We start from the raw sequence: 23,648 nt of genomic DNA, 5'->3' as shown, positions 1-23,648 counted from the left end.
AGATTATCGACAATATTTGGCGCTACCTTGGAGGTAAACCCAGGGAGAAGGATTACTTGTTCAAAACGCCAGCCAGGGGCGCTCCTGCAGAGTTTCCAGAGCTGTCATTGGACAGCTCTCCCTGGCCGCGCCCCCCCCCCCTGCTGCTCCACCACCTCCCAGCACACTGTGAGAGAGAATGAATCCCTCCAGCGCCGTGACCTAGAGGTCTCGAAAGTGAAAGTGGGCCATTACGGCCCACAGGAGCGGCGGATTTTGAGGGTACTTGATCTGCTCAGCCCCCCAGATCAAGTAGCATCCTTTTTTTTTTTTTATGATCCCACCTCGGGCTCTCTTTAACCTCTTGACGACCAGCTAACGCCGATTGGCGTAAACTGGTTGTCTGCGGGTTTCCATGGAAATGGCCGCTCGTTCGAGCGGTCGTTCCATGTCAGCTCACGGAGGGTGTCTCCGTGAACTGCCTGCGAGCCTCCGATCGCGGCTCGCAAGCGAAATGTAAACAAGCGAGGAAGAAATCCCCGGTGTTTACACTGCATGGCGCTGCAGCTGCAGCAGCGCCGTAAAGGAGATCGGCGATCCCCGGCCTCTGATAGGCCGGGGATCGCTGCCGTCTGATAGGCTGAAGCCTATCAGAGGCGGTACAGGCCGTATCGCCGTCCTGTACCACCCACGGAGCCAGGGAGAGGGAGGGAAGGAGAGGGAGGGGGGAATCGCGCTGCGGAGGGGGGCTTTGAGGAGCCCCCCACGCAAGGCACAGCAGAGCGGCGGCGATCAGACCCCCCCAGCAGGACATCCCCATAGTGGGGAAAAAAGGGGGGAAGTCTGATCGCCCTGCCTGCAATACAATCTGTGCTGGGGGCTGAAGAGCCCACCCAGCACAGATCAATGGGAAACCACTTGGTCGGCAAGTGGTTACTAAAATCCCGCAGTGTGGCATGTATAGCTAGAACCAATGCAGCAAAGGCAACATACAGTAGAGTGAGGCCTTTGCCCATGTGACCCTACTACAGGAGTGATGGTTAGAAACACTAAAAAAGGTGACAAAATTGGAGCAAAGTATACAGCGAATAATTTGCTGTGTTCAGTCTCACCTGGGTTTTAAAGAGGAACTGTAGTGAAAATAACATAAATAAAATTGCTTATTTTTTACAAAATTCATTTATAGATTATTTAGTCAGCGTTTGCCCGTTGTAAAATATTTTCACTCTCTGATTTACATTCTGAAATGTATCACTTGTGGTGACTTCTTTATTCCTGCCAGACGATCTATGCGGAATGTTCGTTACTGAGAGTTCTATGCACAGAAGGAGATATTGGTGGCTTGGCATTTGGAAAAAAGCATTATTTCCCACAATACAACGAGGGTCACAAACAGCAAATTGTCAGGTCCATGGTCATGACATCACACTGTGGGAGGGGTTTCACCACAATATCAGTCACACACACCCCTCTGATGATCTATCTGAGAAAAGGTAAAGAGTTCTGGTGGGTGTGAAAGGGGGCATCAGCTACTGATTGGAATGAAGTCCCATTCATTCCTGGGTTAAGTTACTGCCATCAATGTCCCTTTGGGGCAGAAAGATAAAGGCAATCTCACAAATAAAGAGACAGGTACAACCAGTGCTGGGCCGAAATTACGCATTAGCGTAATTACGCATCGTAATTCACTACAAATGCACCGTAAGCGTTACGTGTAAGGTTACGGTATTACGCGTAATTAATTACGCGTAGACCGTAGGGTTACGTTTTACGCGTAACAAATTACGCGTAAGACAGTAAACTCCCATTGAAATTACACAGTCTGCCGTAATCGCGTAATATTACGCTCCCGTATAATATAAAAAAGCCGCCGACTTTAAGGGTTAATAGCAAAGCCCCCTTAAGTGCTAAGAGCCTCAAATTTGGAGAATATATTAAGGAGATCAGAAGGAATAAGAGGAAATTTTTTTTTTTCAAAAAGACCTTATAGTTTTTGAGAAAATCGATGTTAAAGTTTCAAAGGAAAAATATATACATTTAAAAACCCGCCGACTTTAACGGTTAATAGCAAAGCCTGCTTAAAATTTAGGAACACCAAATTCACAGGGTATATTAAGGGGATCAGTGGGAATAAGAGGAAAAAATTTTTTTTCAAAAAGACCTTATAGTTTTTGAGAAAATCGATTTTTAAGTTTCAAGGGCGAAAATGTCTTTTAAATGCGGAAAATGTCAGGTTTTTTTGCACAGGTAACAATAGTGTTTTATTTTCATAGATTCCCCCAAGTGGGAAGAGTTTTACTTACTTCGTTCTGAGTGTGGGAAATATAAAAAAAAAACGACGTGGGGTCCCCCCTCCCAGACCTCTTTAACCCCTTGTCCCCCATGCAGACTGGGATAGCCAGAATGCGGAGCACCGGCCGCGTGGGGCTCCGCACCCTGACTATACCAGCCCGCATGGTCCATGGATTTGGGGGTCTCGGAAGGGGAGGGGCAGCCAAGCTTTCCCCTCCCCCTCCGAGCCCTTGTCCAATCCAAGGACAAGGGGCTCTTCTCCACCTCCGATGGGCGGTGGAGGTGGAGGCCGCGATTTCCTGGGGAGGGGTTCATGGTGGCATCTGGGAGTCCCCTTTAAAAAGGGGTCCCCCAGATGCCCACCCCCCTCCCAGGAGAAATGAGTATAGAGGTACTTGTAGTACCCCTTACCCATTTCCTTTAAGAGTTAAAAGTAAATAAACACACAAACACATAGAAAAAGTATTTTAATTGAACAAAAAACATAACCACGAAAAAAGTCCTTTAATATTCTTAATTAACCATTAATACTTACCTGTCCCTTTAAAAGCCAGTTCCCACGCAATATCCTCGGAAATATACTAATCAGTTACAATGTAACAAAGTTATTACAATGTAACAACTTTGTTACATTGTAACTACGCCGCACCCGACGTCACTCACCGCCGCCGCCACCGCCGCCGCGTCTGTGCTGCAGGACCCGACAGAGCTCTGAGCTATAGCTCAGAGCTCTCTAAGCATCTTTGTATTTGGGCTCCAAGGAGCCCCATTGGTCCTTAGCAGACCAATGGGGTTCCTTCTGATTTGAAGGAACCCCATTGGTCTGCTAAGGACCAATGGGGCTCCTTGGAGCCCAAATACAAAGATGCTTTCGAGAGCTCTGAGCTAATATAGCTCAGAGCTCTGTCGGGTGAAGGGACGCTAAGTCCCCGCCGGCTCCGCTGCCCTCCCCGCCTCTCCCATATGTCACCTATATACATGCTGGCACCCATGGGTGCCAGCATGTATATGAGTGACAGGTGTGGGCGGAGTGGACGGCGGGAGCCGGCGGGGACTAGCGTGTATGCGGCGACCGGCGGGTGAGCGGTGAGTGACGTCGGGTGTGGTGGTGTTACAAAGTAACAAAGTTGTTACATTGTAATAACTTTGTTACATTGTAACTGATTAGTATATTTCCGAGGATATTGCGTGGGAACTGGCTTTTAAAGGGACAGGTAAGTATTAATGGTTAATTAAGAATATTAAAGGACTTTTTTCGTGGTTATGTTTTTTGTTCAATTAAAATACTTTTTCTATGTGTTTGTGTGTTTATTTACTTTTAACTCTTAAAGGAAATGGGTAAGGGGTACTGCAAGTACCTCTATACTCATTTCTCCTGGGAGGGGGGTGGGCATCTGGGGGACCCCTTTTTAAAGGGGACTCCCAGATGCCACCATGAACCCCTCCCCAGGAAATCGCGGCCTCCACCTCCACCGCCCATCGGAGGTGGAGAAGAGCCCCTTGTCCTTGGATTGGACAAGGGCTCAGAGGGGGAGGGGAAAGCTTGGCTGCCCCTCCCCTTCCGAGACCCCCCAATCCATGGACCATGCGGGCTGGTATAGTCAGGGTGCGGAGCCCCACGCGGCCGGTGCTCCGCATTCTGGCTATCCCAGTCTGCATGGTGGACAAGGGGTTAAAGAGGTCTGGGAGGGGGGACCCCATGTCGTTTTTTTTTTAATATTTCCCACACTCAGAACGAAGTAAGTAAAACTCTTCCCACTTGGGGGAATCTATGAAAATAAAACACTATTGTTACCTGTGCAAAAAAAACTGACATTTTCCGCATTTAAAAGACATTTTCGCCCTTGAAACTTAAAAATCGATTTTCTCAAAAACTATAAGGTCTTTTTGAAAAAAAAAATGTTCCTCTTATTCCCACTGATCCCCTTAATATACCCTGTGAATTTGGTGTTCCTAAATTTTAAGCAGGCTTTGCTATTAACCGTTAAAGTCGGCGGGTTTTTAAATGTATATATTTTTCCTTTGAAACTTTAACATCGATTTTCTCAAAAACTATAAGGTCTTTTTGAAAAAAATTTGTTTCCTCTTATTCCTTCTGATCTCCTTAATATATTCTCCAAATTTGAGGCTCTTAGCACTTAAGGGGGCTTTGCTATTAACCCTTAAAGTCGGCGGCTACCTAACATTGATCCATGCGTCAACTTTTCCGCTTGGCAGCATGACCTTACGCATTAATTGCTAGTAGGATTTTACGCGTAAGCCTATAACGTAATAACCTGAATTACGGTATACTTACGCGTAATTGCGTAAGTGCTATGCGTAATTATAGACATGTACCGAAATTGAATGTCTATGCCGTAAGCGTAATTTCGTAATGCGTAATAGCGTAAAATTACGCGTAATGATCCGTAAGCTACTTTCTCTATTACGACCAGCACTGGGTACAACAACCTGGCAGATGTATATCTGTTATCCTAACTAAAACTGAACATAAAGTTTTGCATAGATTAATTATTCTTGCCTCTATTCTATCAGTGCAACATTAATGCTTTATTAAAGTTCTTTGAACTTACCCAGCGCACAGTATGGTATTTCGGGTTTCCATTGAAAATCTTCACCACAGGTTAGCTTTCTCTCCCCTCTTAGCCTAAAACCCTGGTCACATCCCAGTGTTACGGAATCCTTAATGTCATAGGATCCATCAGTTTTATTCCCAGATATTATTGTTCCGTTCTCCAGTTTAGGCTCCGGACAGTATAATTCTGATGGACAATAAATTAAACTGTCAAAAATATTTTATCATTTTGTTAAAGTCAAACAATTTAAAACTGTCCTCAACTAATGTACAGAAAATTAAACTACAGCCTTATGCACCAGTCCTTGCTCTGGGTGTGAAACTATTAGTTTACCCATATTAAAGGGACTCCGAGCAGTGCAGAAACTATGGAAAGATGCATATCATTTTAAAGCTCTCTTTCTCCTCTTTCCAGTGATATATAAACCACCGCCCTACGCCTTTTAGTTTTCGCTATTTTCGCGATTGAAATTGCCGCAGCTGCGACTTTGATCGCGAAAATAGAGAAAACTAAAAGGAGTAGGGCGACGATTTATGTGTCGTCAGAAAGAGGAGAAAAAGAGCTTTAAAATGATATCCATCAGGGCGAATTTTTCTCAAAGTCAGGAGCTCCATTCAGCAGAAAAAGTCGCCCTGTGTAATACAAGTAACTATGGAAAGATGGATATCATTTTAAAGCTCTCTTTCTCCTCTTTCTGGCGACACCTAAATCGTCACCCTACACCTTTGAGTTTTCTCTATTTTCGCGATCCAAGTCACGGTCGCGGCAATTTCGATCGCGAAAATAGCGAAAACTAAAAGGCGTAGGGTGGTGGTTTATATATCATTGGAAAGAGGAGAAAGAGAGCTTTAAAATGATATGCATCTTTCCATAGTTTCTGCACTGCTCGGAGTCCCTTTAAATTACACTAAACAGATGTACTTTTACAGCTCTAATCTATAGAATTGTAAATTTGAAAGCACAAGCAATAGAGATGGCCCGAACAGTTCAATGGCGAATAGTTCCTGGCGAACTGTTCCTGGCTGTTCGAGGTTCACCTGTAACTCAATTTTTTTTCAAATTGTGTTCGCATTATTTACCTAGAGGTCAATATCTGCCAAGTTTAATGTTAATAGCAAAGCCCCCTTACATTATAGAAACACCAAATTTGCAGGGTATGTGGAGGGGGACAGTGTTTTTTTTTTTTTGCTACTATGGTGGAATAAATACACAATCAATTTTTGCATAAATACAGGTGGAGACCCAGTTATTCTTTTTCCTTGAAGGGGACAGTGGGTACAAGAGGAAAAATAATGTTCAAAAAGACCTTAAAGTTTGTGAGAAAACCGATTTTAAAGTTTCATAGGAAAAAAGTATACCCTTAAATGCGGTAAATGACAGTTAATGTAGCAAACCTAACAGTAGTGTAAATTTACATATATCAAAATAAAGGGCAATTAATTTCATGATGGAGTTTCCATCGGGTCCGTACGCAGTGCGTATAGACCCCCTGGAAACCCCTCCAGAGTCGCAACGATTTGGCCAGGGATTGCTATACAGCAGCAATATGGCTGTATAAAGATCCCTGGCAACTTTACCTACTTTTTAAAACTTTTTTCAATGTTCAGAGTGTGGGAAATAAAAAAAAAGGATGTGGGGTCCCCCCTATTGAGTCTCTTTAACCCCTTGTCCCCCATGCAGTCTGGAATAGCCAGAATGCGGAGCCCCGGGCCGAGTGGAACTTCACACCCTGAGCTATACCAGCCCATGGTCGGCCCCTGGGCCGAGTGGAACTTCACACCCTAAGCTATACCAGCCCCGTCCGTGGTAAGAGGGGGCTTCGGGGGCCAAGACCCCCCCCAGAGCCCTTGTCCAATTCAATCAATCAATCCATTCCGGTGCCCCAGGAGGAGGTGGGGGCCGCCGATGCCCGGGGGGGGGAGTTCATGGTGGAATTTGGGAGTCCCCTTTAAGAAGGTGACCCTCAGATGCCCGCCCCCCTCCCAGGAGGAATTAGTATAGGGGTACAAAGTACCCCTTACCCATTTCCACAAAGGGTTAAATGAAAAAAAACGCAAAAAACAAACAAAAAAAAGTATTTAATAATCTTAATTAACCATAAATACTTACCTGTACCTTTAAAAAAATGTTCCCACGCCAATATCTTCTATCTTGTGACCTTCTTCTTTGTTACATTGATTGAAGATCTCAGTGCACCCGCTGCCACACACCGCCACTCACTGTGCAAAGCTCTGCTATACTGTGTCATTTTTTTTTTTATTTCTCACACTCTGACAATTAAAAAAAAATTCAAAAAATAGTTACGTTTCCAGGGATCTTTATACATATTGCAGCTGCATAGCGATTGCTGGCCAAAGCGTTGCCACTCTGGATTGGAGGAGTACGCACTGCATATGGACCCCCTGGAAACCCCATCATGAAACTCATTGCTCTTTCTTTTGATATGCATAAATTTACACTACATTAACTGTCATTTACCGGCCACATTTAAATGTATACTTTTTCCCATGAAACTTTAAAATCGGCGGCCATACAAGTCACCTGCCATATCAGTTGATGGAGCCCGCTATGAACAGCTGGTTCATGAACTTTTGCGGAAATTCACATTCAAAATTCGCAAACCCAAAATTTTATGTTTGCTACATCTCTAATAAGCCAACGGACAATGGACATCTGTACTTATTGGCACAATAAATACTGTATACTGACAGTTCATCTCTGGCTTATCTTAAGCTGCATCCAGTATCTCCATATTGCCAGGATTGTAAGAGTTCCTTCCCCAGAACTCAGCACACCACCTGACCTATCCCAGCTCCTCCTACTGGGAGAGTATTAGTTTGTGGCCAGCACTGCCGTATGTACATCTCATTGCCTTGTCTGCAATAAAAATCAATTTCTCACTGCTGTTTTTTTTTTTTAAGCAAACCTGTGAGGTTGGCAATGGCATAGGCTTAATGTAGATACTTACCTTGGGAGGGAGAAGCCTTACCCCATCCTCCTCAGCCAGACCAATCCAATAATGAGACATCTGAAGCACTGAAAACTAAGAAAAACCTGAGAATCCCCATGAAGAGATGGACTGGCCCAAAATGTGTTGGTTCTGTCAGATTTTAACTGCCAACTTTTTTTCTTGCAATAGTGGTCCTTTAAGGGGAATAGTGGGAACAACAAAAGACAACATTTTTCAAAAGGATCTTGTTGGTTTTGACAAGACCTATTTTAACAATTCAAAGAAACAATGGTTCTTAAACTCGGTGAAATGACAGTTTGCTGTAGTACACTGAGTTTAAAAACATTTTTTTTTTTGAAGTTTTAAAAAACGACTTTTTTAATCTTTTTTTTTTAACTTGTTCTCACTATTCCCCTTACATTCATAGCAATTTTGGTGACAATCATATGTAGGGGAACTTGCTATTAACCAGTTGCCGACTGCTCTACGCCAATTGGCGTGAGCAGTGCGGCAGCCCCAGGACCACTCCACGCCCATTGGCGTGAACGGTCCTCTATGGGGCTAGCAGGACATCACGCTGCGCGTGCATCTCCTGCTCGGGGGGCGGAGCTCCTCCCCGCCTTCAGTCTCCGTGCGGCGATCGCCGCTCGGGAGACTATAGACAGCGCTGTACTGGGGACAGCCGTGTGACATGGCTGTCCCCCTGGGGGACAAGAGAGTGATCGGCTTTCATAGGCAGAAGCCTATGTCAGCCAATCGCGTGATTGGCGGGAAGGGGAGATGGAGAGAGGGAGGGGAAAGTCAACAACAACAACAAAAACAGTAAAATGTATTTAAAAATAAAAACATAAATATTTATTTTAAAAAAATAAACAATGTGGGGGCGATCAGACCCCACCAACAGAGAGCTCTGTTGGTGGGGAGAAAAGGAGCTTGTGAGCTGAGTTGTACGGGCCTGCAGCTTTGCCTTAAAGCTGCAGTGGCCCAATTAAGTAATAATGGCCTGGTCACTAGGGGGGGTTAACACCGTAGTCCTCAAGGGGTTAATTGCTAAAGTTGGCACGTAATTACACAAAATGATGCGTAATTATGCAAAATTGCAAATGAATTACACAAAATCAACATAATTTCAAACTCATAATTACGTGCAGCAATACGTTTTTCCATGAAATTCTGCGTAATCGTAATTAGCAGATGACGCAGTAGGGCAATTCACAAAACTTTGTACATTCCAAATTATATTTCTTACAACAGGCATTACAAAATCGTTAATTAGGGCTTGAATTAGGGCTTTAAAGTAAAGGTCAGATTTGCACCCCCCAAAGATGTCAAGTAAACTTTAAGCGCCATGACCTATTTGAAATTTGCTGATCATTAGCAATAATCATTGTATTCCCAGGATTTGGGATGCGTCGAAAATGGCCATTTCAGGATTCCGCAAAAATTCTGATTTCCACCAATGCCAATTTCAGATTTTCCATGTTTCGATTTTCCATATTTCCAAGGAGTATTTTATTTGTCATTTGTTATTTCATTTTTTTGCATCAGAGAAAGAGAGAAAAAACCCTGAAAAATCAGAAATCGTAAAACGGAAAATCTGTCTTGTGATTGGTCTAAAATTACCACGGTAGTCTGATTTTTGCGGAAAAATTCTGCCTTCGATTGGTCAATCGAAAATGCCCATTTCTGATCGGAGATGCCAAAATTTCTACTCCGTGGAATCTGAATCAGCATTCCTATCCAGGATGCCTGGCTTTATTCCCTGCATGTAAACACTTAAGGTGCGTACACACATGCGACTATAGTCGTTTATAACGATCGTTCCCCGATCTTTACCAACGACGATCGTTACAAAAAACGAACCACCGACTATTAAGGCAAACGACGAACGAGCCAAATCGCTACAAAACAAAGTTCTGTCTTGGCGGATTTTTACCACCGACGATCGTTAGCAAAAGTGGTACATCGTTGGAAACGATCGTTCGTACCAGGCTGGACATGCGCATTTCACTTTTTTTCCAAGGAACTTTACAATTTTATGCGCAGGCGCATTGAGTGCTTTTACGTGGTGTAACGTTCGTTCTAACGATGTGATCGTTACACACTTTTTACAACTAACTTTACTTCGCTCGTTCTTTCGTCAATTAAAAGATCGTTCGTCGTTGACAACGAACGATCGTTGTCGCATGTGTGTACGTAGCATTAGGGGCATGCTACTCCATATGTGCCCACTTGTTTTTTAGACCCAGTAGGCTGGCAAGCCTGTGGGCAGATGGATGCGCACTAGAGTGCCTGCCCATGTTTACCCACAGGGAATAGAGCCAGAGATACCGAGACCACACTGATTACCACAAATCCCAGGAAGGTAGAGCTATTTCCCTTAAAATGTATCTGAGAAGAAAGGGGGGATTTTTACTTACCTGGGGGCGGGGCTTTATCCAGCTTCCTACTCCCTTTCTATACTGAACACCATCTAGTTCTAAGTAGGATTGGTACTGTATGGTCACATGTTTATCTGATCAGGTGCCTGATGCAGTAAACTCTGGTAAAGTTGCCATACGCAGAGAGCACATAACAATTTTACCATTACTAGTGCAGGGGAGCACCAGCCAATAACTCGTTAGCACCATGTGTGTTACCACAATAATGCATGCATTGCTTTGGTAACATGTATTACCACAGCAACAGACACATTAACCCGGTAACGTGTGTGGCGTTAAAGGTCCACTATCGCCAAAAAGTGTAAAATTTAAAATAAATGTAAAAAACATACAAATAACAACATGTTTCTTCCACAATAAAATGAGCCATAGATTACGTCTCTTCTATGTTGCTGTCACTTACAGTAGGTAGTAGAAATCTGACAGAACTGACAAATCCATCTCTCCATAGGGGATTCTCAGCATGGCCTTTATTCTTTATATGGACACTCCCTGAAAAAGATTTATACAAAGATGCTGGCCAGCCTCCCTGCTCACCGCACACTTTTTTTGGCAGTTGGATAGAGCAACTGCCGTTCACTACGTGCTTTGAAAATAAAGAAAACACTGGCAATCCCCCATGAGGAGATGAGCTGGTCTAAAACTTGTTGCTTCTGTCAGATTTCTACTAGATAATGTAAGTGACAGCAACATAGGAGAAAAGTAATTTATGGCTCATTTTACTCATGGAAAAATTTACTTTTTATTTGTATATGTTTACATGCACTTTTTTTTTACAATTTTCACGATAGTGGTCCTTTAATGGGTTACCAGCCAGTGCCACCCTGCCCTAGTAACGGAAAAATTGTAGTGCGGTCCCTGCGCACAGCAACTTTACCAGAGTTTACTGCATCAGGCCCCATGTCACATAAAACTTCAGGTAGTTACTTTAGTTACTTGAGATTAGTTCATGCATACTGAAAAACATAATTAAAATTTTCAGGTACAGAACGCACCTGGCGACTGAAGCGCGACAGGGGCGGGCGGCCAGGTCACACATGCGGGATGAACCATGAATGGCCATGACTAGGGAATAAACTGGGGACACAGCGGAAGAAGAGGCATTGAAATAAGCCCATGGCCGGCATTGGTCTGGAGGAAGACCCAGGTAACTATAAAAACTGCTACAAGAAAGATCTCTGGTACACTTTAAGAATAAGTTGCCCTACTTAACATGTAGAATACTTACTTATACATTTGGGTGGTGGAGGATCCCATGTACTCTGTATAGTGCATTGTATAGTCTTGGATCCATTCATTTTAAAGCCTTTGTTACATTCAAATTCCACCATAAAGTTTAATCCGTATTGCCCATAAAATCCCATAAGCTTTTTTGAGTTTGGGACATTTGGTGAAGGACAATCAACAACTATAATAAATAAAAAACACCAATTACCACTGCTAAGCACTGAAAAAATGTAAATTGAATGCATTGAATATATGAAAATATACGAATATGATGAATATAAATGATTCCTGGTTTGCAATTATAACCTGACCATTAACAATAAAAACAAGAACAATATTTACTAAGCTTCACTTCTGGAGAGAATAATCCAGTAACCGTAACCTGGGTGTTTGTTTGTTTAATTGTATGGTACTAAGTAGCAATAGCAAATTGAGCATACATGTAAAAAAAGGGCACAGGAGATTGTCGCTAGTACAATATCAGTAAAATTACAGATATTTTACTACTGAATTTTAATAGTAATATATCTGTAATCTTTACCAATATTTTAATATGTCCTAATGTCCTAACTTAACCTTACGCTCACACAGAACCCTCCCTCTACCGATGCCTAACCCTAAGACCTCCCCTACCCATGCCTAACCCTAAGACTTTCCTCTACCGATGCCTAACCCTAACACCCCCTCTACCGATTCCCAATTTGTCCCAGTTGTTGCAACTTTAAAATTATATCCCTTGTATAATGTATGGTGACAATATTTTAGTTGGAAATAAAGGTGCATTTTTTCAGTTTTACTTCCATCACTAATTTTTAGCCCATCATTTCATAATAATATGCCCTCTTGACATAAATATTTAAAAAATTGTATTTCATAAAGTCAGTAGGTGTAATTTTACTATTTGGCCACAAGATGTCCCCGCTGAGTACTTCCTATTAGCATACAATAATTATTCTATAGGAAGTGATGTGTTGCTACATTGTAACTAGGGAAGTGACACAGGCATCAATGGATGCCTGTGATCATGGTGGCCTAGAGGGGAGATTAATGAATTGGAACTTTGTTGTTGTTGTACTCGGCGGCGGTAAGCGTCGGAAATCGGCGGAAGCGTCGGAAATCGGAGGAAGCGCGGCAGCTCTATTTAAGTATAAACACTGTTTTTGAACTAAAACAGTGTTCATTCTCGGCGGAAATGTACATATTGGCTCAGGGGACTTTTTCCCCTGCAGCCAATTAACCCCTGTTACCAGCAACATCGCCCGCACAGCCCCCCAAACTGCAGGGATGTGACTCTTGCGTCCCAGTGGCTGTAGCAGTTGCCGCTGTGGACATGAGGCTAATATCCCAGCGGCAGAAAGGGTTAAGATTCCTGACAATTTTGGCATTTCAGCTTTCACTACTGATACAAATAACTTTTTTTTTTTATTACTTACTAGCTGATGGCCTGACTTTGCCCGGGTATGTATTTGCTGGTGTTGGCTCCGCCCACTTTTTCTAACCCTAACACACAATTACTCAATGACCTAGTTTGTGAGGATTGGCATTAATAATTTGCATTGAAATGAAACAAATCAGATTGGCTGTGGCCCCACCCCCGCTTCTGAATTTGAACCCCAGTCACTCAATGGCCAACTGTACCAGGTTTGAGGCTTGTGCCATTAACAGTGCAAGAGTGGCAGCAATTATATATTCCCCTTGAAAATCAATAGGTGAATTTTGATTGGCTTTTGTAGGCTCCACCCACTTTTCTGAATATTAGTTCGTCTATCATGCAGAAAATACAAATGTTACATGAAAAGTGCCACAGTTATAAAATATCTCAAAATGTTACTTGTCTTTTCCCGGTTAAAACGATACTGTCTTGAAGGAGGAAGTGCGCCATAGCGAGGCTTGCAACGCGACCAATAGGACGCTTGCTAGCTCATTGAAACGCAGGGCGGATGGCGGCATTATGGGTAGTTAACCCAGCCACATCCAGCCACACACCTGCACCAATTACAGCTCAATTGAATCACGAGTAACCGCTGTGGTTACTCGTGATTAGCAAGCCTGATAGCTAATACAGCACAATACCCCACTCTATATGCATACCAATAACTCTGTATTAAATGTTAAAATACAGTAAGTGGAAGTATATTAACCTTGGGGGAGCAGTGGAATCAGTCTAAACACAGTTGGCCTTCACCCCTGTAAGTATTTCCGGTGATTTGTTCTGGTTGGTTGCGACTGCTGGTTAGTTGAGTTCTGGATAACACTACTTCTCTAATTATCTCAGACATTTTTTCACCAAATGTGCTCTTTTGATGCAAGTTTTACGATCGAATTGTATAGAAAATTTGCCGTTTTATAAAGACAATCGATAGTGGAAGATACTTTGGTCGATTGCTTTATAGGGTAAAATCGATCCGAAAGTTGGAAAATATGATTATATTTGAAGAAAGAATCTTTCAGTAAACGTGAACATTCGATAATTGCCTTCAGATTACTTGCGATCATTCAGATTGCATCGAAAGATCGCATTTAGTAAAAAATTGTACAGTTAATAGGCACCTTTAGAAAGATGAAATTTCTCACTTACTTATGTTTTTTGTTACCAGCATCAAACATAAACACAAGCGTCTATAAAATAAAATAAATAAATGGCATTTCACCTGTACAGCGAGGCTCGGTATTACTCCAGTTTCCATTCTCCGTACAGTACACAGAGTCATGTTCCATCACAGCATTGCGATCATTGCAGTTATATGTCACAGAATCCCGGTACTGATACTCATCTTTCTGGGGATTGAAAGACCCACCAGGGATTGTTGGAGGAGGTGGACATACAGCAACTGAACAAGAACATTACATTGTATGGTTAGAGAGAGTAAAAACATGTAGATATTTAAAAACCAGCGCTAGCCCTTGGACACAACCCTCCCCAGACCCGCCCGCGTGCACGCGTTGGTGACCTCGAGAGCACACTGCCATGCATCAGCACATGCGCACCAATGCCAGTCCGTCCACGAAGAACATGCATGCACATGCCCGCCCTTTCCCCTGCGCCGGCCTCCTCTGCTCTCTGAAGTCCATGTGCACCAGGCACAACGCACAGACACAGCACGCAGCGACAGGGACTTCATCTATATATATAATAGAGTAAGTGCCTCAACCTTCAAACAAGAAGAAGAAGTAGCGCCCCGCCCCCAGGGCCGGTCCAAGCAAGAAGAAGGGGCTGGTCCAAGCAAGAAGAAGAAGTAGTGTCCTATCAAACCAAGGGCAAAAAGGGATAATTTGCATATTCAGTAGCAGTGCATTATGGGTAACCACAAATGTTCACTTCTAGCTGAATTATTGCAGATTTGCTTCTGTTTTAAGAAGGAAAATTACACCAAGATTTGCTTTTTTTCAGTAGGAGGGGTTTTTGGTCTATTTTATCCTCCTATACATTATTAGTAGCTTGGGTCACCCTGAGCTGCTTGGTTACTCTGTTGTACTGGTCCAAGCCCTATCTCATACAGCCGTATCAATCCCTGCTGTGTACTGATGAGGACCAAATGTCTGAAACAGGCTGTCACATGTTGGATTGATATGATTTTGTAAAACTTAAAGCTATAGGCTTGCTTGGCTTACTAAGGGTGCAAAGGAATAATTTGCATATTTAGTAGCGGTGCATTGTGGGTAATCACAAATTACTTAGGCCTGGTGCACACCAAAAACCGCTAGCAGATCCGCAAAATGCTAGCAGATTTTGAAACGCTTTTTCTTATTTTTCTGTAGCGTTTCAGCTAGCGTTTTGCGGTTTTGTGTAGTGGTTTTGGTGTAGTAGATTTCATATATTGTTACAGTAAAGCTGTTACTGAACAGCTTCTCTAACAAAAACGCCTGCAAAACTGCTCTGAACAGCCGTTTTTCAGAGCGGTTTGCGTTTTTCCTATACTTAACATTGAGGCAGAAACGCATCCACAATCCAAAAAATGCCTCACCCGGGAGTATGCGTTTCTGCAAAACACCTCCCTCTCTGGTGTGAACCACCCCATTGAGATACATTGACCAAGCGGATCCGCAGCCACAAGCGGCTGCAGAAACGCTGAAAAAGCCGCTTGGTGTGCACCAGCCCTTAAGAAGGCAAATTACACCAAGCTTTGATATTTTTAGTAGAAGGTCTTTTTGGTCCCTTTTATCCACTAGAGATGCGAAGTTCGGATCTTTTCAATGATTCGGATGATTTGAATCGGATCATTGAAAAGATCTTTGATCCAAATCTCGGATCATTTTACTAGGGAAGCATTGACAGGACTTTCCCTGCAGTGGACAGACAAAGAAGGGGAGGGGGGTGGACAAAGAAGGGGAGGGGGGTGGACAGACAGAGAAGGGGAGGGTGGACGGACGGACAGAGAAGGGGAGAGGGGTGGACAGATAGAGAAGAGGGATGGTGGACAGAGACGGGCAGGGAGTGAACAGAAGGGAGGAGGTGAACGAAGAGGGGTGAGCAGAGAGCAGAAATGTTTTTTTGCACACAATACCCAATTGCAATCATATGCTTTACATATATTTCACCTATATGTTCATCTGTATACTCTGAATGCAAACATCTCACAGTGAAAGAAAGCATTCCCCTTTTCTCACCTCGAACACATCATAAATTTAGGGAGAAGATAAGTGCAGCTGTTTAGAGCAGTGCAGGAGGATCATATTGCACAGCAATCACTGTGCCTGTGTTCCAAGCTGTCTGCAGAGTTACTGAGCTGTGCTTCTCAGCCAAAAGTTTCCCATTTGTTCACAACTACAACAGACAGCCTATAATCAGCAGCACATTGCAGCCAGTAGTGTGCTCCACACATATCTGACAGTGGCACCCATGTCCCCTCTCCCAACTACCTGTCCCTGCAAGGCTGGCTGGCTCCCCTCCAACTGAGCGATCCATCTCCGCTCTGCTTCCAGGACCCCGCTGCCCGCTGAGAGAGGGGGGCTTGCCTCTCCTGGCTCCACCCCTTTTGATCCGAATCTGTTCATTTTGATGATCCGGATGATTCGACTCACAAAAGAGATTCGGATCAAAGATCCGAATCGTTCATGATCCGGACAACACTATTATCCACCTATACATGCAGAGTGGTTTGGGTTACTCTGTTGTACTGGTCCAAGCCCTATCTCATACAGCCGTATCAGTGGCGTAGCTACAAACCTCTGGGCCCCGATGCGGAATCTGGATGTGGGCCCCCCCGGCAACAACAGCCCCCCCTCCCCCGACAACACCCGACGGATGCACACACATATCAAAATCCCTATAGCCAGCTATAGGTACCCCCAGTATAGGTAGTCAGGCATAGGTAAGCCAGTATAGTTGCCCCCGGTATAGGTGAGATAGGCAGGCGCCGCCGGTATAAGTTAGATAGATAGGTGCCCCCAGTACAGGTTAGCTAGGTGGGTGCCTCTAATATAGGTAGCCAGAATAGTTCCCCCCAGCGTAGGTTAGATAGGTAGGTGCCCCCAGTATAGGTTAGTTAGGTAGGTGCCTCCAATATAGGTAGCCAGTTTAGTTGCCACCTGTATAGGCTAGCTAGGTGCCCCCAATACAGGTTAGATAAGTAAGTGCCCCCAGTATAGGTTAGATAGGTAGGTGCCCCCAGTATAAATTAGATTAGGTCGGTGCCCCCTAGTATAGGTTAGATTAGGTAGCTGCCCCCCAGTATAGGTTAGATTAGGTAGCTGCCCCCCAGGATAGATTAGGTAGCTGCCCCCAGGATAGATTAGGTAGGTGCCCCCCAGTATAGGTTAGATGAGGTAGCTGCCCCCCAGGATAGATTAGGTAGCTTCCCCCCAGGATAGATTAGGTAGCTGCCCCCCAGGATAGATTAGATAGCTGCCCCCCAGGATTAGGTTAGAATAGGTAGGTGCCCCCCAGGATAGATTAGGTAGCTGCCCCCCAGGATTAGGTTAGATTAGGTAGCTGCCCCCCAGGATAGATTAGGTAGCTGCCCCCCAGGATTAGGTTAGATTAGGTAGCTGCCCCCCAGGATAGATTAGGTAGCTGCCCCCAGGATAGATTAGGTAGCTGCCCCCAGGATAGATTAGGTAGCTGCCCCCCAGGATTAGGTTAGATTAGGTAGCTGCCCCCCAGGATAGATTAGGTAGCTGCCCCCCAGGATAGATTAGGTAGGTGCCTCCCAGTATAGGTTAGATTAGGTAGCTGCCCCCCAGGATAGATTAGGTAGCTGCCCCCCAGGATAGATTAGATAGCTGCCCCCCAGGATTAGGTTAGATTAGGTAGGTGCCGACCAGGATAGATTAGGTAGCTGCCCCCAGGATAGATTAGGTAGCTGCCCCCCAGTATAGGTTAGATTAGGTAGCTGCCCCCCAGGATAGATTAGGTAGCTGCCCCCCAGGATAGATTAGGTAGGTGCCTCCCAGTATAGGTTAGATTAGGTAGCTGCCCCCCAGAATAGATTAGGTAGCTGCCCCCCAGGATAGATTAGGTAGGTGCCTCCCAGTATAGGTTAGATTAGGTAGCTGCCCCCCAGAATAGATTAGGTAGCTGCCCCCAGGATAGATTAGGTAGGTGCCCCCCAGTATAGGTTAGATTAGGTAGCTGCCCCCCAGGATTAGGTTAGATTAGGTAGGTGCCCCCCAGGATAGATTAGGTAGCTGCCCCCAGGATAGATTAGGTAGGTGCCCCCCAGTATAGGTTAGATTAGGTAGCTGCCCCCCAGGATTAGGTTAGATTAGGTAGCTGCCCCCCAGGATAGATTAGGTAGCTGCCCCCAGGATAGATTAGGTAGGTGCCCCCCAGTATAGGTTAGATTAGGTAGCTGCCCCCCAGGATTAGGTTAGATTAGGTAGCTGCCCCCCAGGATAGATTAGGTAGCTGCCCCCAGGATAGATTAGGTAGGTGCCCCCCAGTATAGGTTAGATTAGGTAGCTGACCCCCAGAATAGATTAGGTAGCTGCCCCCCAGGATAGATTAGGTAGGTGCCCCCAGTATAGGTTAGATTAGGTAGCTGCCCCCCAGGATTAGGTTAGATTAGGTAGGTGCCCCCCAGGATAGATTAGGTAGCTGCCCCCAGGATAGATTAGGTAGGTGCCCCCCAGTATAGGTTAGATTAGGTAGCTGCCCCCCAGGATTAGGTTAGATTAGGTAGGTGCCCCCCAGGATAGATTAGGTAGCTGCCCCCAGGATAGATTAGGTAGCTGCCCCCCAGTATAGGTTAGATTAGGTAGGTGCCCCCCAGGATAGATTAGGTAGCTGCCCCCAGGATAGATTAGGTAGCTGCCCCCCAGTATAGGTTAGATTAGGTAGGTGCCCCCCAGGATAGATTAGGTAGCTGCCCCCAGGATAGATTAGGTAGCTGCCCCCCAGTATAGGTTAGATTAGGTAGGTGCCCCCCAGGATAGATTAGGTAGCTGCCCCCCAGGATAGATTAGGTAGCTGCCCGTCCCCATAATGGAGGGGGGGGGGGGCGCAGCCGCGGGGAGGGCAGCCCGACCTCTTCCTCCCTTCCTCTCCCCGGGCCCCCCCTCAGATGCAGAGTAAGCGGCTAACGGAAGCGCTATAGGCAGAACTCACCTCCGTCCCTGGTTCCAATCGCCGCTGATCTCCTCTCTGGCTGGCTGGCTCTGCATAGATGCTTACACACGCAGCTTCCTGTTTAGCCGGAAGCTGCGTGTGTAACAACATCTATGCAGAGCCAGCCAGAGAGGAGATCAGCGGCGAGTGGAACGCAGGGAGGTGAGTTCTGCCTATAGCGCTTCCGTTAGCCGCTTACTCTGCATCTGAGGGGGGGCCCCGGGGAGAGGAAGGGAGGAAGAGGTCGGGCTGCCCTCCCCGCGGCTGCGGCTCCCTCCTACCAGCGCGAACGGGCGCATGGCCCTGCAAACGGAGATGGGCCCCCCGGGCCCCTCCCCCGCCTCCTCAGGAGCCGGGCCCGGTCGCCAAGGCGACCGCTGCGACCACGGGCCCTACGCCCTTGAGCCGTATCAATCCTTGCCATGTACAGATGAGGACCAAAAGTCTGAAACAGGCTGTCACAAGTGGGTTTGATATGGCTGTGTAAAATTTAAAGCTATAGGCTTGCTATACACCAACTAAGGGTTACTAAGGGTGAAAAGGAATGATTTGCATATTTAGTAGCAGTGCATTGTGGGTAACCACAAATGTTCACTTATAGCTGAATTATTGCAGATTTCCTTCTGTTTTAGGAAGGCAAATTACACCAAGCTTTGCTTTTCTTAGTAGGAGGTCTTTTTGGTCCCTTTTATCCCCCTATACATTCTGAGTGGTATGGGTCACCCTGAGCTGCTTGGTTACTCTGTTGTACTGGTCCAAGCCCTATCTCATACAGCTGTATCAATCCCTGCCATGTACTGATGAGGACCAAAAGTCTGAAACAGGCTTTCTACATGTGGGTTTGGTATGACTGTGTAAAATTTAAAGCTATATGTTTGCTATACACCAGCAGCTCTGGATGCTTGCTTGGCTTACCAAGGGGGAAAGGGGGTAATTTGCATATTTGGCAACAGTGCATTGTGGGTAACCACAAATATTCACTTATAGCTGAATTATTGCAGATTCCCTTCTGTTTTAAAAAGGCAAATTACACCAATACATTGTGCGACATTGCAGGAAGTGACGACAGTGGAACGCACGATGGAACACGGAAGAGGTGAGTCATCCCCGCCTGCTGCCTCTTACTAATAATGGTGGCTGCTACTGTGCTTAAAGAGAACCCGAGGTGGGTTTGAAGAATGTTATCTGCATACAGAGGCTGGATCTGCCCATACAGCCCAGCCTCTGTTGCTATCCCAAACCCCCCTAAGGTCCCCCTGCACTCTGCAATCCCTCATAAATCACAGCCACGCTGCTGACAAACAGCTTGTCAGAGCTGGCTGTGTTTATCTCTATAGTGTCAGTCTGCTGCTCTCCCCGCCTCCTGCAGAACTCTGGTCCCCGCCTGCATCCCTTCCCTCCCTGCTGATTGGAGGGAAGGGATGGGGGCAGGGACCGGAGCTATGCAGGAGGCGGGGGAGCAGCCGAGACTGACACTACAGATGTAAACACAGCCTCACAGCACGGCTGTGATGTATGAGGGATTGCAGAGTGCAGGGGGACCTTAGTGGGGTTTGGGATAGCAACAGAGGCTGGGCTGTATAGGCAGATCCAGCCTCTGTATGCAGATAACATTATTTAAACACACCTCGGGTTCTCTTTAAGCAGTAGGGGGAGGTTCCTGCTAAGATTAAGCTGGAGGTAGAGCACACATGGGAGACCCAGTTGAGGGGGGGGGGGTCTGACCCCCCTCCCTGCCGCTGTGCCCAATACCCCTTTCCTGCCCTCTACCCTCTTATGCGGCGTATGCTAAGCCGCGGGTCGGCTAGTTTTATATATATGTGTATATATATATATATATATATATATATATATATATATATATATATATATATATGTGTATATGTATGTATATATATATATATATATTATACAGTGGGTTGCAAAAGTCTTCGGCCCTCTTGAAGTTTTCCAAATTTTGTCACATTACTGCCACAAACATGAATCAATTTTATTGGAATTTCACATGAAAGACCAATACAAAGTGGTGTACATGTGAGAAGTGGAACTTAAATCATACATGATTCCAAACATTTTTTTACAAATAACTAACTGCAAAGTGGTGTGTGCGTAATTATTCGTCCCCCTTTGATCTGAGTGCAGTCAGTTGCCTATAGACATTGCCTGATGAGTGCTAATGACTAAATAGAGTGCACCTGTGTGTAATCTAATGTCAGTACAAATACAGCTGCTCTGTGACGGCCTCAGAGGTTGTCTAAGAGAATATTGGGAGCAACAACACCGTGAAGTCCAAAGAACACACAAGACAGGTCAGGGATTAAGTTATTGAGAAATTTAAAGCAGGCTTAGGCTACAAAAAGATTTCCAAAGCCTTGAACATCCCACGGAGCACTGTTCAAGCGATCATTCAGGAATGGAAGGAGTATGGCACAACTGTAAACCTACCAATACAAGGCCATCCACCTAAACTCACAGGCCAAACAAGGAGAGCGCTGATCAGAAATGCAGTCAAAAGGCCCATGGTGACTCTGGACAAGCTGCAGAGATCTACAGCTCAGGTGGGAGACTCTGTCCATAGGACAACTATTAGTCATGCACTGTACAAAGTTGGCCTTTATGGAAGAGTGGCAAGAAGAAAGGCATTGTTAACAGAAAGCATAAGAAGTCCCGTTTGCAGTTTGCCACAAGCCATGTGGGGGACACAGCAACCATGTGGAAGAAGGTGCTCTGGTCAGATGAGACCAAAATGGAACTTTTTGGCCAAAATGCAAAACTCTATGTGTGGCGGAAAACTAACACTGCACATCACTCTGAACACACCATCCCCACTGTCAAATATGGTGGTGGCAGCATCATGCTCGGCGGGTGCATCTCTTCAGCAGGAAACAAAGTATAGTGAGGTGAGGAGCACTCCAGCAACAGGAGGTGAACCACAACCCCGTCCCAGTGTCTCTTGGGACCAGTGCAGTCAAAGGATGAATGGGTCGGCACCACCAATAGTAAATAAAGCTCTTTAATGAATCAAAGCAAAACAGTGACAGAAAAGCCGCCGGCCAATAGTCTATGAGGCCATACGCTGCTCAGAATGACAACACCACGCAATGCACTGTGTACATTCTGACAATGTATCATAGGTAAATGCTAGGCAATCTGGAACTGACATGTAGTGTTTAAAAATATATTGCTAAAAACATATATAGTCTGGCCGCTTTTTTGGCTTGGGGTAAGTAATGCTCTCTATGTGGCTCTTTCTCAGGTTCCCATCAGGTCCGCTGGTAGTCCCGCCCACACAGTGGGTGTATAAAGATGGTGTTAGTGTATGTTCACTTTGTCAGCAGTTTGAGGAAGGGCTTGTCAGCCCGAAACAGCGTCTGTCACTGTTATGCTTTGATTCATTAAAGAGCTTTATTTACTATTGGTGGTGCCGACCCATTCATCCTTTGACATCTCTTCAGCAGGGACAGGGAAGCTGGTCAGAGTTGATGGGAAGATGGATGGAGCCAAATACAGGGCAAACTTGGAAGAAAACCTCTTGGAGACTGCAAAGGGCAATGACCCTAAACATAAAGCCCGTGCAACAATGGAATGGTTTAAAACAAAACTTATCTATGTGTTAGAATGGCCCAGTCAAAGTCCAGATCTAAATCCAATCGAGAATATGTAGCAAGATCTGAAAACTGCTGTTCACAAACGCTGTCCATCTAATCTGACTGAGCTGGAGCTGTTTTGCAAAGAAGAATGGGCAAGGATTTCAGTCTCTAGATGTGCAAAGCTGGTAGAGACATACCCTAAAAGACTGGCAGCTGTAATTGCAGCAAATGGGGGTTCTACAAAGTATTGACTCAGGGGGCCAAATAATTACGCACACCCCACTTTGCAGTTATTTATTTGTAAAAAATGTTTCGAATGATGTATGATTTTCGATCCACTTCTCACATGTACACCACTTTGTATTGGCCTTTCGCATGGAATTCCAATAAAATTGATGCATGTTTGTGGCAGTAATGTGACAAAATGTGGAAAACTTTAAGGGGGCTGAATACTTTTGCAACCCACTGTGTATGTATATATATATATATATATATATGTGTGTATATATATATATATATATATATCATACAGGAGACACACACAGTGATATTTGAGAAGTGAAATGAAGTTTATTGTATTTACAGAAAGTGTGCAGAAATTGGGCAGGTGCATACATTTGGGCACCGCAACAAATGAAATGAAATCAATAGTTAGTAGATCCTCCTTTTGCAGAAATTACAGCCTCTAAACGCTTCCTGTAGGTTAAAATCAGAGTCTGGATTCTGGTTGAAGCTATTTTGGACCATTCCTCTTTACAAAACCTCTCTAGTTCATTCAGGTTTGATGGCTTCCGAGCATGGACAGCTCTCTTTAACTCACACCACAGATTTTTAATTATATTCAGGTCTGGGGACTGAGATGGCCATTCCAGAACTTTGTACTTGTTCCTCTGCATGAATGCCTTAGTGCATTTTGAGCAGTGCTTCGGGTCGTTGTCTTGTTGAAAGATCCAGCACCGGCGCAGCTTCAGCTTTGTCACTGATTCCTGGACATTGTTCTCTAGAATCTGCTAATCTGAGTGGAATCCATGCGTCCCTTAACTTTGA

At 44.9% G+C, this 23,648-nt stretch overlaps 1 protein-coding gene across 1 annotated transcript in view; it reads right to left on the bottom strand.

Annotated features, from left to right (window-relative positions):
- LOC137543640 (C4b-binding protein alpha chain-like) overlaps positions 1–23,648 on the bottom strand; it is an 88,581-nt gene that overhangs the window by 51,195 nt on the left and 13,738 nt on the right. The window contains exons 6-8 of the mRNA XM_068264781.1: positions 14,117–14,296; positions 11,467–11,646; positions 4,845–5,033 (exon numbers count right to left, since the gene is read on the bottom strand). Of these exons, the coding sequence (XP_068120882.1) occupies positions 4,845–5,033; positions 11,467–11,646; positions 14,117–14,296 (549 nt within the window). The remainder of the gene's footprint in view (positions 1–4,844; positions 5,034–11,466; positions 11,647–14,116; positions 14,297–23,648) is intronic.

The sequence above is a fragment of the Hyperolius riggenbachi genome, chromosome 1 (genome assembly GCF_040937935.1).
Source record: "Hyperolius riggenbachi isolate aHypRig1 chromosome 1, aHypRig1.pri, whole genome shotgun sequence".
Classification (NCBI taxonomy): domain Eukaryota; kingdom Metazoa; phylum Chordata; class Amphibia; order Anura; family Hyperoliidae; genus Hyperolius; species Hyperolius riggenbachi.
Note: the sequence above shows the minus strand (reverse complement) of the source record. Positions and strands in the feature narration are given on the sequence as shown.